At 33.9% G+C, this 13,453-nt stretch overlaps 1 protein-coding gene across 4 annotated transcripts in view; it reads left to right on the plus strand.

Annotated features, from left to right (window-relative positions):
- Positions 1-13,453, plus strand: part of PDS5A (PDS5 cohesin associated factor A) — a 152,092-nt gene that overhangs the window by 94,562 nt on the left and 44,077 nt on the right. For all 4 annotated transcript variants that reach the window (XR_013368760.1, XR_013368764.1, XM_077879064.1 and 1 more), the window contains exons 18-20: positions 8,042-8,147; positions 9,938-10,098; positions 13,024-13,147. Coding sequence is in view for 2 of the 4 variants with exons in the window: in XM_077879064.1 (XP_077735190.1) it covers positions 8,042-8,147; positions 9,938-10,098; positions 13,024-13,147 (391 nt within the window). In the remaining 2 variants the exon portion in view is untranslated. The remainder of the gene's footprint in view (positions 1-8,041; positions 8,148-9,937; positions 10,099-13,023; positions 13,148-13,453) is intronic.

Below are 13,453 nucleotides of genomic sequence, written 5' to 3' on the forward strand. Positions count from 1 at the left end.
TGGTTGTATTGAAATGCCAACTCTATTGGTTTTCTAGGGCTACCATAATAAAATACCACAGACTGAGTGACTTAAACAACAGAAATTAACTTTCTGACAGTTTTGGAGGCTTGAAGTCCAAGATAGAGGTGTAAGCAAGTTTGATTTCTTCTGAAGCCTCTTTCCTTGACTTGCAGATAGCCTCCTTCTTACTGTCTACTCACAAGGTCTCACATTGTGCCCCAATCTTCCTTCATATAAGGACAATGGTCATAATGGATAATGCCCCACACATTTCGCCTCATTTTACCTTAATTATCTTAAGGCCCTGGTTTCAAGTACAGTCACATCAGATACTGGAAGTTAAACTTCACCAAATGAATTTGGGGGTACACAATTCAGCTAATAATGTTAGTCTGCTTTTTTTCTTTTTTGACTAAGAGTTCCTTTTTATTTAATTTCCTTATTTGCAAATAAGAAAACTAAGGTTTTCAGAGAGTAAGTGGTTTGTTCATAGCTGGGCAAAAACCATAGATTGATTGATTGATTTGGGGTATATACTTCATACACAATGTTACATTAGTTCAGGTGTACAGCATAGTGATTCAACATCACCATATGCTGTAGTGCATCACAAATATAGCTCCCATGTGTCACCATACAATGATATTACAATATCATTAACTATATTCCCTATGCTGTACCTTTTATTCCTGTAACTTATTCCATAATTAGAAGCCTATATCTCCCACTCTTCTATATCTACCCATTTGCCTCTCTCTACATCCTTCCTCCCTCTGGCACCCATCAGTTCTCTGTATTTATAGGTCTGATTCTGCTTGTTTGTTTATTCATTTTTTTTGTTTTGTTAGATTCTACGTGTGTCATATGGTGTTTGTCTTTCTCAGTCTGACTTATTTCACTTAGCATAATACCCTCTAGGTCCACCTGTGTTACAAATGACAAGACCTCATCCCTTTTTATGGCTGCATAATATTCGTGTGTGTGTGTGTGTGTGTGTGTGTGTGTGTGTGTGTGTGTATACACCCCACATTTTCTTTATCCATTCATCTATCAGTGGACACTTAGGTTGCTTTTGTGTCTTGACTGTTATAAATAATGCTGCAGTAAACCTAGGGGTGCATATATATTTTCAAATTAGTATTTTTTTTCTTTGGGTAAATACCCAGTAGTGGAATTATCAGATCATATGGTATTTCTATTTTTAATTTTTTGAGGAACCTCCATACTGTTTCCCACAGTGGCTATACTACTTACATTCCCACCAGTAGATTTATTTTTAATATCAGTGTTCTTTGCTCTATGCCATTTGATTTTTTTTTTTATTTTTTAAGATTTTTTTTATTGGGACCCCTCAGTGGCTCAGCAGTTGAGTGTTTGCCTTCAACTCAAAGCATGATCCCAGAGTCCTGGAATTGAGTCCCACATTGGGCTCCCAGCATGGAGCCTGCTTTTCCCTCTGCCTGTCTCTCTGCCTCTCTCTCTCTTTGTCTCTCATGAATTATGTGGGACTCGATCCCAGGACTCCAGGATCACACCCTGGGCTGAAGGCAGGTAGGTGCTCAACTGCTGAGCCACCCAGGTGTCCCTATGCCATTTGATTTTAATGGGATAAATCAAGGATAAAGTACATGTACTCTAGTACTCTTGCTTTTGCATATTGACTTTGAAAGAGACATATAGTGCATTTGCTATTTGTTTCCATGAGGCTTTACGGGATTTTATTAGTAAATTATAATACGCTAATGGTTGATCTCCAGTGTTAAAAGACCAAAAATTCATTTTTTTTTTCAGTAGCATCATGAATGTTTAGCTTAGAAAAATCAACTTATGGTTAGAATTTCTGAGAGACTAATTTTATGCAAAATTCCAATTTATTTTAATGACAAATATATATGTCATATAATAATCTTTCTATGTAACCAAATCTTCATGGACTATTAATTTGCAAATAGAAGGTTTATTTACTCATTTAATGTATGTTTAATGGAGCAGTTTATAAAATACATTGGGTAACTGGAGAAGGATAGTTACATAACCCAAATTGTGTGGGATAGATTTGTTGTTAGGGAAGGCTCTGAAATAGATCACACATAAAATGGGTAGTGAAAGATCAGTAGGAATTATGTAGGGTAGCCAGATGAATATTGCAGAGGAAGAAGCAACCCAGGCCACTAGCCCTGTAGATTTTTTATGCTACTCTGAACTTTAATTTCCTTACCTTTAAAATAAAAATAGTATATTACAATACAATAACAACTGGAATTGTTGAGAGGCTTAAATGACATGGATATATAAAACACTTAGCACAATGCCTTACACATAGTAATTACCAAATGAACATTAGGATCTATTCCAGAAAGAAAAAATAGACAAAGGCAGAAGGAATCAAAAAGTAGTTAGAAAATTGCATGTACTTTCACCATAATGAAGGATTTTGGAAGAAAGGAATGAGGGTAGTAGAAAATCATCCTAAATATAACCAATTTTTCTTTAGTATATTTTCTCCAGCCTTGTGTTTATACAGATACAGATACACATATGTACGCTCCAGTTAGTTGTCTTTAGATAGTGGTTGAAAAGGAAGTAGTGATTGTAATAATGGTTGAAACCTCAGGAAGAGAGTAAAATTTAAAAAGAAAAAGGCGAGGACTGAACCCTAAGGAAAATGAAGAGGCTAGGAGAAGATAAAGAATTCATTGAATTTTTTAAAATTTTAACAATGTGGTAATGGTGACAGATGGTAACTACACTTATTGTGGTGACCATTTCATTATGTTTATAAATACCAAATCACTGTGCTCTATACCTGTAACCAATATATTACCATGACAGTTCTTCAATTAAAAAGATTTGTTTTAAGGAGGCATGGTCAAAAGTGGAAGGAAAATCAGGAAAGAGTGAGAACAGGTAAGACGGACTAAAAGATGGAGGGGTCATATGTTCCCAGAAGTAAAATAGATACTAAAGGCTTCCATTGGATTTAGATAAAGGAAAAACATCACAGTGGCCAGAATAGTTTGTTTGGGGGTAGCAAGGGCAAACCCAGATGACAAACGATTGAGAAGACCTTAAGATAGTTCTTCACAACACAATACAAAATGATAATATTTGAGCAGAGAAAATTGCTGATGCCCAGAAGTGACTGGCTTAGCTCAACGGGTTCCCACTAGGTTCTCACTCAGCCACCTTTAGGTATGAGAAAATCAAAGGGATAAATACCCTGTCACACTTCTAATGTAAACTCTGCTTTAGGAAATAAATTGGATATGGGACAGCCATTGTGGACAGATTAGCTATAAAAAGTAAAGAAGAGGGATGCCTGGGTCGCTCAGCAGTCAAGTATCTGCCTTTGACTCAGGGTGTGATCCTGGGGTCCTGGGATCGAGTCTTGCATTGGGCTCCCTGCTGGAAGCCTACTTCTACCTCTGCCTATGTCTCTGCCTCTCTCTGTGTGTCTCTTATGAATAAATAAATAAAATCTTTAAAGGGTGGGGACAGCCCCAGTGGCTCAGTGGTTTAGCACCACCTTCAGCCCAGGGCATGATCCTGGATGTCTGGGATCGAGTCCCACATCGGGTTCCCTGCTTAGAGCCTGCTTCTCCCTCTGCCTCTGCCTCTGCCTCTCTCTCTCTCTCTGTGTGTTTCATGAGTAAATAAATAAAATCTTAAAAAAAAATAAAAATAAGTAAAGGAGAAAAATTAAATGGGAAGAGAGTAAACTTGAAAAAGGGTCTTTTGTTGTTTTTAATGAAGGAATTTTGAATATTGAAATACCTTTGAGGGTCGACTGGGTGGCTCAGTAGTTGAGCACCTGTCTTCAGCTCAGGTCATGATCCTAGGATCCGGGATTGAGTTCTGCATCAGGCTCTCTGCAAGGAGCCTGCTTCTCCCTCTGCCTGTGTCTCTGCCTCTCTCTCTCAGTCTGTGTCTCTCATGAATAAATAAATAAATATTTTTTAAAAATGAAATACCTTTGAGAGGTACTGATGGAAAAGAAGAGAGGTTGAAGATGGGGGGGGGTAGAATTATGATAATGAAACATCCTTATAGAGGAGGAAAGGAAGAAGGAAATCCTCCTCTGTGACATGAAAAAATAATAGATACAAATTAGAAGAAGTTAGAAGGCAGGGTATAGAAAATTAGTTTTCACTCAAGGCCTTCATTATTCTCAGGTTAAAAATAAAGTAGTCTGTTCAGTGGAAAGATTTAGACCTGAGGAAGAATGGTGAAGATTTGTGTCAGTTTGTTATACAGCATAAGAAGAGAAAGAGACACATAGAAGACTTGCCAAGCAGTTTGAACATGTACGTGAATTGGTGAAGTATATGGAGTATGTATTATTTCTCTAATTTAGAAATGAAAGTACTTTTACAAGAGGAAGGACTATAATCCTGGCTTCAAGACTTGGGTCTTTCTCTTGACTTATAATGGTGATCCACCCACAGTATAATGAAAACAGATTATGCCTGTCTTGTTTTGCACTGTATTTTTAGGACAGACACTAAGACTTAGCACATCATAGGTGGTCAATAACGGACTACTACCTCTTACCAATAATCAGATACATTTATAAATTTTTCAAACATGTATGATCTTAAAAAATTTATAATCTTGTTAAACTCATATTTTTATAGGATTTCCTCCTGATAGCTTAAATCAAAATATTTTTTTCAAGTTGAAAATAACTTTTTAAAAAATATATAATATCAGAGGTAAAACTTCTAGAACAAAATATGAGGTGAGCAAGATATCTTAAATGGAACATAAAAAGCATAATGAATGAAAGTTAAATCCTGTTTCCTTTTTGCAAGATACTATTATGAGAAAGAAAAGTCAAGCTAAAGACTAGGAACATACTTGCAAAGCATATATCTGAAAAGTTTATAGCGAGAATATAAAAAGTATTCTTACTATTCAGTAAAACAAACAGTACAGTTTAGTAATGGACAGAACATTTGAACAGACTTCAAGTAAGTTTACAAATAAGAAAGTAGCACAGGAAACTATAATACACATTATTACTCATTAGGGAAATATAAAGTCAGATTGCAATGAGAAATACAACTGCACAACCATTTGAATGGTAAAATTAAAGACCCTATATATACCAAGTGTTGATGAGGGTGTAGACTGAACCAAGTGGTAGTGAAGTAGCAGACGGTTTATTGTAATGTTAAGTGGACATATAATATTACCATACAATTCAGGAATCCCGATAGATATTGCCTATAAGGAAAGAAAACATAAATTGCCATAAAGATATATAATTAATTGCTTATAGCACTTTATTTATATCTTTAAATGAGAAATATCCTAATGTCTATCTATTGGTAATTGGATAAACAACTGTGATATAACCATACAATATAATACTTCTCAGCAGTAGAAAGGAACAAACTACTGATTCTCCTCAACAACATGGAGGACTCTCAAAAGAATTATGTCACATAAAAGATGTCAGACACACAATGTATGAAATTCTAGAAATGGCAAAATTACAGCGACAGAATCAGTGATTGCCAGCATGGAAAAAGGGGATTGGTTGACATAAGGCAGTTTTTTGTGCAGAGATGGGAGTGTGTGTGTGCGCGTGCATGTGTACACAATGAAACACCGCTTTATACCCACTAATATGGCTATAACAAAAAGATAATTTGGAGAAGATGTGGAAAAATTGTTATGTTCGTATATTGCTGCTGGGAATGTTAAAACGATGGAGCTGCTTTGAAAAACAGTTTAGCAGTTCCTCAAAAAGTTAAAACAGAGTTACCATATGACCCAGCAATTCCACTCCTAAATATATGCCCAAGAGAAATGAAAATATATGTCCATACCTGTACATGAATGTTTATAGCAACATTAATTCTAATAGCCAAAAAAGTAGAAACAACCCAAATGTCTTTTCAACTGATGAATGGGTAAGTTGTCTTACATCCATATACTGGAAGATTATTCAGGATTAAAGTAAATGAAATACTGATACATACGACAATGTGGGTGAACCTTAAGAACAGTTCTCTAAGTGAACGGAGTCACTTATGAAAACCATATATTGTATGATTTTATTTTTATATGAAATATTCAGAGTAGGCAAATGTATAGCAGCAGAAGGTAGATTAGTAGATGACTGGGGCTGGAGAAAGTGCAAGTGAATAGCAATGACTCATTGGAAAAGGACGGGAGAATTCATTTAGATTGTGGTAATACAACTCTGTGAATAAACACTAAAAACCATTGAATTATACATTTTAAATAGGTGAATTATATGATAAGTTTTATTTCAGGCTAATGTTTATATACATATCCCTAATTTGTTTTCCAAAAAAATAAAGTTTTATCAATTAAAGATACTAAGATTTTGAAATTATTCTTATGATGTTAAAAAGGAAAGTACTAAAATTGCTTTAAATTATATAGATATATGTGTATCTTATGTTTTATACTTACATTTTTTTTAAATTTTATTTATTTTTTCGTGAGAGACGAGAGAGAGAGAGAGAGAGAGAGGCAGAGACACAGGCAGAGGGAGAAGCAGGCTCCATGCAGAGAGCCCGACATGGGACTCGATCCTGGGTTTCCAAGATCAGGCCCTGGGCCAAAGGCGGCGCTAAACTGCTGAGCCACCTGGGCAGCCCTATACTTACATTTTTTAATAACTTGACTAAAATAAGCATATTTTTCCAAAGAAAAAGTTTTAACCTAAAGCTTTTATGATTAGCTTCCATTTGTTAAGTATTTGCTATGTATTTGGCCATTTGCTGTAATAAATCAGTGTCCTCAAAATAAGGTAGTATTATTTCTCAGTTCATTGATAAGGAAGCAGTCTCAAAACCAAAAATCATATCTGTTTATACTTATAGTACCATATTGCAACATAGCCTGATTTTTATTGACCAGGTAATACTCCACTTTGTGGTGTTTAGGTGTACTTGAAGAAGTAATTCTATAATGTTGGACAATTAAATGTTTTTTAAAATTTTTATTTAAATTCTAGTTAACATTGGTTAGTATCGGTTCCAGGAGTAGAATTTAGTGTTTCATCACTTATATACAACACCCGGTGCTCATCATGATAAGTGCCCTCAACACCCAACACACCCATCTCCCTCATCGACCCTAGTTTGTTTTTATTGTTAAATGTCTCTTACTGTATGTTTCCTTCTCTTCCTTTTTCTTTCCCATTTCGCCTTCCGTATATTCATCTTTTGTTTCTTAAATTCCACATGTGAGTGAAGTCATATGGTATGACTGACTTATTAGCCTAATAAAGGTAATAATAATTAACCTCTAGCTCCATCCACATTGTTACAAATGCCAAGATGTTATTTATTTATTTGGTGACTGAGTATATGTATATCATGGAACATATATATGTATCACTTCTTTATCCATTCATCATTCAACGGACATTTGGGCTCTCTCCATAATTAGACTATTGTTGATAATACTGCTATAAACATCAGGGTTCATGTGCCCTTTAGAATCTGTATTTTTGTAATTAAATGGTTTTTAACTTATTAATCTATTTATGAATATAACATGATGCTTTTGATGAACTGCTTCTTTGTTATAAATTTCTAGTAATGGAATTACTGATTCAGTAAGTTGATTACCAGAGATTAATTTAAATGTCTTTGCCCATGATTTTTGTTAATTATTTGCTTTTTTCTATTAGTGACTTGTCATTTGTCAATTTAACAACTTCCATCTATTTATTGTTTTTCCTAAGATTGTAAATGATTTTTTTATATATAGAAATCAATATTAAATTCTATTTCCAGTATGTGTTGATTCATTTCAATTTTGTTGGTTTTCAGTAGAGTTACAAATGGAGTTTGGGCAGAGTTCTGGGGAGATAAACTGAAAGTAAGCTCAGCTGTCAAATAGGGAAAAAGTTGAAAAGTCACAAAATAACGTTTTCCTCCAGGAACATATTTGTGTCTGATGTTTAGATGCTGTATGTATCCTGCCATGATGCAATTAGGATATAGTTACTAATCTAGTATGGTTTCTAATTTAGATTTTCTTGTTTTTATAGTGCACTGGTAAAACTGATGAATAAATCAATAGAAGGGACAGCAGATGATGAAGAGGAGGGTGTAAGTCCAGATACAGCTATTCGTTCGGGACTTGAACTTCTTAAGGTACTTTTGAGATAATTTTGTCTCCATGTATTTCCACAGTTTTAATTTGAACTCCCTTGAGGATATGCAAGAAAAAAAAAAGGATATGCAAGAGTAGGACTTAATTTCATTGGGAACTATTTGAAAGATTAAACATTTGTGGCAGAAATAATATTTTATAAAAATGTATTTTTTTACATTATAATAATGTAATTGTTTCACATTTTAAAATAATAATTTTTGGGGGGTTTGCTGTTTCATTCATCATTTGCATGCCTGTATTTTAACAACATGTGCTTTGTAACAGTATGTTTTAAAGGATCTAGTCTTACCTTTCATCTGGAGTAGTACGATCACTCACAGAAATTTTATGACAGCATCTGTCTGATCAGAGAATCTTTAAACAATTGCTAATCATATTTATATTCTTATGCCAAAGAATTCAGAGAATAGAGCAATTAGTAAGACTGGGTCAGACAAGACTTTGTGGACAAGATATGATTTAGTCTAAGGGAAGTGCTGCATCATCAAAGAAAATCATTCTTGGCATATATTAGGAATTGTTGGGAATCTAGCCTGACTAGAGAAAAAGATTGCTTTGGGGAGTAATGGGAGACAAGGTTTGTATTAGATTGTGGAATGCTATTGGAGCAGAAAGGTATTATCAGGGTCTTTCATTCGGGCTTTTAATATGATAACAGCACTTGACAGAGTAAAGAGGAGAGGAAATTGAAGGCAAAGAAATATTTAGATGATTACAATATATAAACTGAAGGAGAAGAAACTAACCAATGCAGTAGACATGATATAGAAAAGAGTGATGGGATTGTATTGGAATGGTCTTAAATATAATGTTGTGGGAAGAATTGATATGATGCTTAATGAGAAATATTTTAAGTATATTTTTAATAATGAGATTATATTTTTAAGTAGTTTTTAAGAGTGAAATGAAATCATCTTTAAGAAACATCTTTAATGGGTTGATTCAGGTTTTCAGATTTGATTCTCCATTTTCTTTCTGTAAGTAATTAAAACTTTTATAAGGTATTATATTATCAACTTATTAGTAACATGTCAATATGTTTTCTAAATATTATGGACAAGAACCTCACCAAATGAGACGGTCTCTTTACTTTATAACCCAGTAAATAAATGCTAATTGAATTGTTGATGAAGACTAAATACTGCACCCCCTGCCCCCGACTTCTCTACTTTTAGCCCTTACTCCTGATACTATGCTAACTAAATTTTTTCCACTTCTTGGAAAGTAAACTTTGTAGACATGTTGTGTCTAAATTGCTGTAAATGTCTTAGTACTGGGACTTATGTAGGAATAAATAAGGGAATAATTATTTATGTTTGTAATCATGATAAAAGTTCACAATTATGGCTTGTTTATAGGTGTAACAAGTGAACTTTTTGTGATGGATTCCACTTAAAATACCCCTTATGGAGTATCTTTTTGCCAGCGAAATAAAGCTCTGTGTTAATATTTTGTTCACATCACAATACCACAATCCATAAGAATGGAGTCACATTTTCTGCATTCCCAGTATCAGAATAGATAAGGTGAAGAAGAAAATAAGGCAAGGGCTATAAATCAGCTCTCTTAAAAAATCTGCACAATATTTTTGCTAATGTATCATTAAATGTAATAAGTTGCAAAGGAGGCTATGAAGTAAAATCTTCATTCCGTATGCTAGCATATACAGCCCAATATTTTGAATTGTATTCATATTAGAAAATAATTCTCTTCTTTTAATGGATTAAAACCATTGTCTATACTTCTAAAGCTGTATCTATTCCTCTAGGTTCTGTCTTTCACACATCCTACCTCGTTCCACTCTGCAGAGACATATGAGTCCCTGTTACAGTGCCTCAGAATGGAAGATGACAAGGTAGCAGAAGCTGCTATACAAATTTTTAGAAATACAGGCCACAAAATAGAAACAGACCTACCCCAGATACGATCGTGAGTATATTTTTTCTCATGGTAAACACAAAAGTGTTTTAAGAGTGGGAGCCATACAGTCATTTTTCCCTTTCATGGAGGAAGATAGAAGAGAGGAAAGAGAACTTTTACTCAGAAGCTACTTTTCTGGTTGCAACTGGGTGACTCAATCAGTAGAGCAATTCTTGATCTCAAGGTCATGACTTTTAAGTTCCACATTGGGCGTGGAGCTTACTTTTTAAAAAAAAGCTACTTTTCTGTATTCTTTGTTTCATCTTTTCTCTGCTTTGTGCTCCTCCTCTACCATTAGAGGAACAAACAGAAGAAGAAATTAGGCAAAAGAACAAACTGAAATTTTGTCTATAACAGGATTATTTTTAAATACTAATAATCAAGAGTTTTCACAGAACTTCGAATTTGTGGTTAATAACATCTTCCTTATCTATGAATGTTCGTTTTTTTTTCCTCCCGCTTATGTAAATTCAATAGCTGCTACCTTCATGTCTCATCAAAGAATGGGATAATCAAGTAGTGTGTTTTAATCGTGTATCTTATTAGTTGCTTGGTTGTTTGCAGTGGTGCTTTTATAATTTTAATCTCTCCCTCAAGATTACCTTTCCCCTTTCATCATAAGAATGAAATACATTTTTATACTTTTACTTTGGCATCTTAAAGAGGTTGCCTTAGGATCAAACTTGTGCTGAGAGTTTATATTTAGACAAAAGATGTGGGAGATGTCTTTTGGAGGAAAATCACATTGCTGATAGCTGTTGAATCAGATGTTCAGGGTATATGCAAATAGTTCTGGATATATCCAAATCAAACCAGTTTTTCTTCACAGGGTAATAATAGGACAAGAAGACTCCTGACTTCTAAAGTTTTTATTAAATTTGTGAGCTAACAGTTTAATTTGAGAAAAATAAGTCAATATTTATTGTACATTCTCTTCATTCTCAGAACTGTACTGGCTAACATAAAAGAATTACCACAGTCAGTCCCTGTTTTCAAAGAGTTTATAGCCTAGAGATGATAATCTTTATATTTGTACATTGAAAAAAATAATTGGCATAGCAGGATAAAGTTTCTGGTGAGTTTTTCAAGGTAGAAAAACCTTTTTTAAGGTAAAGGATTTATTCTTAAAGGAATTCCATCCCAAATGAAACAGTGGTAAGATGGGAATAGATAGAATAGTTAACTTTGGAGACAAGGAATAAAACCTCTTGTTCTTAAGACTAATGAAGAAAGGAAGGAGAGAATCATTTAAGAGCAGAGAAGCATGATAGTGCAGGCTTCAACAATCCTGATGGCATCTTTGGATTATAGCACACTAGACTAACCAAGGAAAAAGGTTAAAGTTGTTATGTGTCATCATTTCATTAGGCTAAGAATGAATAATATGTTTAACAACAATTTGATTAATAATATGTCTTCCTTTGTTACTTGTGTTATTTATAAGAACTGTTATTCATAAATGAGTCTGTGGGAAAAAAAAAAAGAGTTAAACAGTGCTCAGTTAGGGAGACTAGTTTTGGGCATGGAAATCCCTACCTTACCATTCTAAACCTGCATACAAAGAAATGTGGAATACTCATAAAAGTCAAATTAGATTTATACTGACTAACATATGTTCCAGTTTTTTTGGTTGAGGTGCATGACCTAGGATCTGGGGTATTGCTCTTAATATCTAGCCTCCTGTTTTCATAAGAGGACCCTTTGTCACCATTGTATTTGATGCCAATGACCTAATAATCTAGAAAATAGGACCACTACAGTAAATGTATGACAAGTATCTTTTCTTAAATTTTCTTGCTTTAGATTTTCTTTTGATTAAAAAAATACATATATGTTCATTGTAAAAAGCTTAAACTTTAGGAAATGTAAAGGAGAAAAAGAGTCACTATTAACACTTCAGTATTTTTTAGGAGTATTTTATCTGCTTGATGTGTATACCTGTTCTTTTATAGGTTGATACACACATGCTGTTTTCTTGATACAGTGTTTTCCCATATCAGCATTTAATACTTTAATGTGTATATTCATATTGCCCTATGGAAAGATTGTTTTACTTTGATCTTCAGTGTCAATATGGAGGTTAAGTGCATGAATTTTGGAACAGAAGTACACCTCTTCACACCCCAACTCCACCAAATCCTAACTCTATTAACTTAAGTTTAAATAAATAATATTTTTGTGCTTTAGTTTTCTTATCTGTTTAATATAATAGTCCTCTTTGGGTGATTATGAGGATTAATTGAATTAATCCATGTAAAAACACTTAAAATGGTGCTTGGCACAAGCTCTCAATAATCATTCAATGCTTTTATTACTCCTCTACCAATATATGTATGTCTGTATCCTTGCATACTGTGTTCCACTGGTATCATTTCAGTTTTTTAATAAAACTCGACCTTTTACTACTTTTTTCCATGACTGCTGTAAAATAACTGAATGGGATTGTGGAAGTAAAGCGGAAAATTAGGAGTTTGTACTTAGAAGGTGAATATAAAAATAGCATGTGGCAAGTTTTAGACTATAAATTAAGGATGGCTTGTTTATTTCTCCATGTTCGTGAGGTGGCTCGTAAACAAAAATTGTCTCCTGGAATAGGCCTTTTCTCGAGACATTGTGTTTCTTGGATTATAGTTGGGGACAGATAAGGAGCTTTAAATCTTTCTATAGATGAAGTAATTTTTAAGAGTCTGCTCAGAGTGCCTGGCTGGCTCAGCTGATGGAGCATGCGAGTCTTAATCTCAGGGTCAGGAATTTGAGTTCCACGTTGGGTGTAGATTACTTAAATAAATAAACTTAAAAAAAAAATAAGAGAGGCTTCTCTATTAGCATACATCCAAACAGTTATGGGAAAGGAAGAAGGAGAAACCAAAAGAACTACTTGTGGTGTATGGTTTTTTTGTTTTTTTTTTTTAACTATGATATTATTTTTTACAGGACCTTAATTCCCATTTTACATCAGAAAGCAAAGAGAGGTACTCCACATCAAGCAAAACAGGCTGTTCACTGTATACATGCCATATTCACAAATAAAGAAGTCCAGCTTGCACAGATTTTTGAGGTATATATAATATATAGGATGTGTTTGTGTTGATCTTTATTTTTATGCTGTGTGGTTTGACCAAGATAGAAGGTAGTTTTTTTTTTTTAAGCTATTTAATCTCACCCTAGTCTATAAATTCTATGAGAGTAGGGATTCTCTCTCTTTTTTTTTAAGTACTGTATTCTCAGCCTCTAGATCACATTATGTGTTCAAGTACTACATATAGAAGAATATTTTGTGTGTTTGTGTTAGAATATTTTACTTAATTGTAGCTTTATTGGCTCAGTGGGTCCACATAACCTCAGAGAGTATAAGTAGGTAACT

The sequence above is a fragment of the Canis aureus genome, chromosome 2 (assembly GCF_053574225.1).
Source record: "Canis aureus isolate CA01 chromosome 2, VMU_Caureus_v.1.0, whole genome shotgun sequence".
In the NCBI taxonomy this organism is placed as follows: Eukaryota; Metazoa; Chordata; class Mammalia; order Carnivora; family Canidae; genus Canis; species Canis aureus.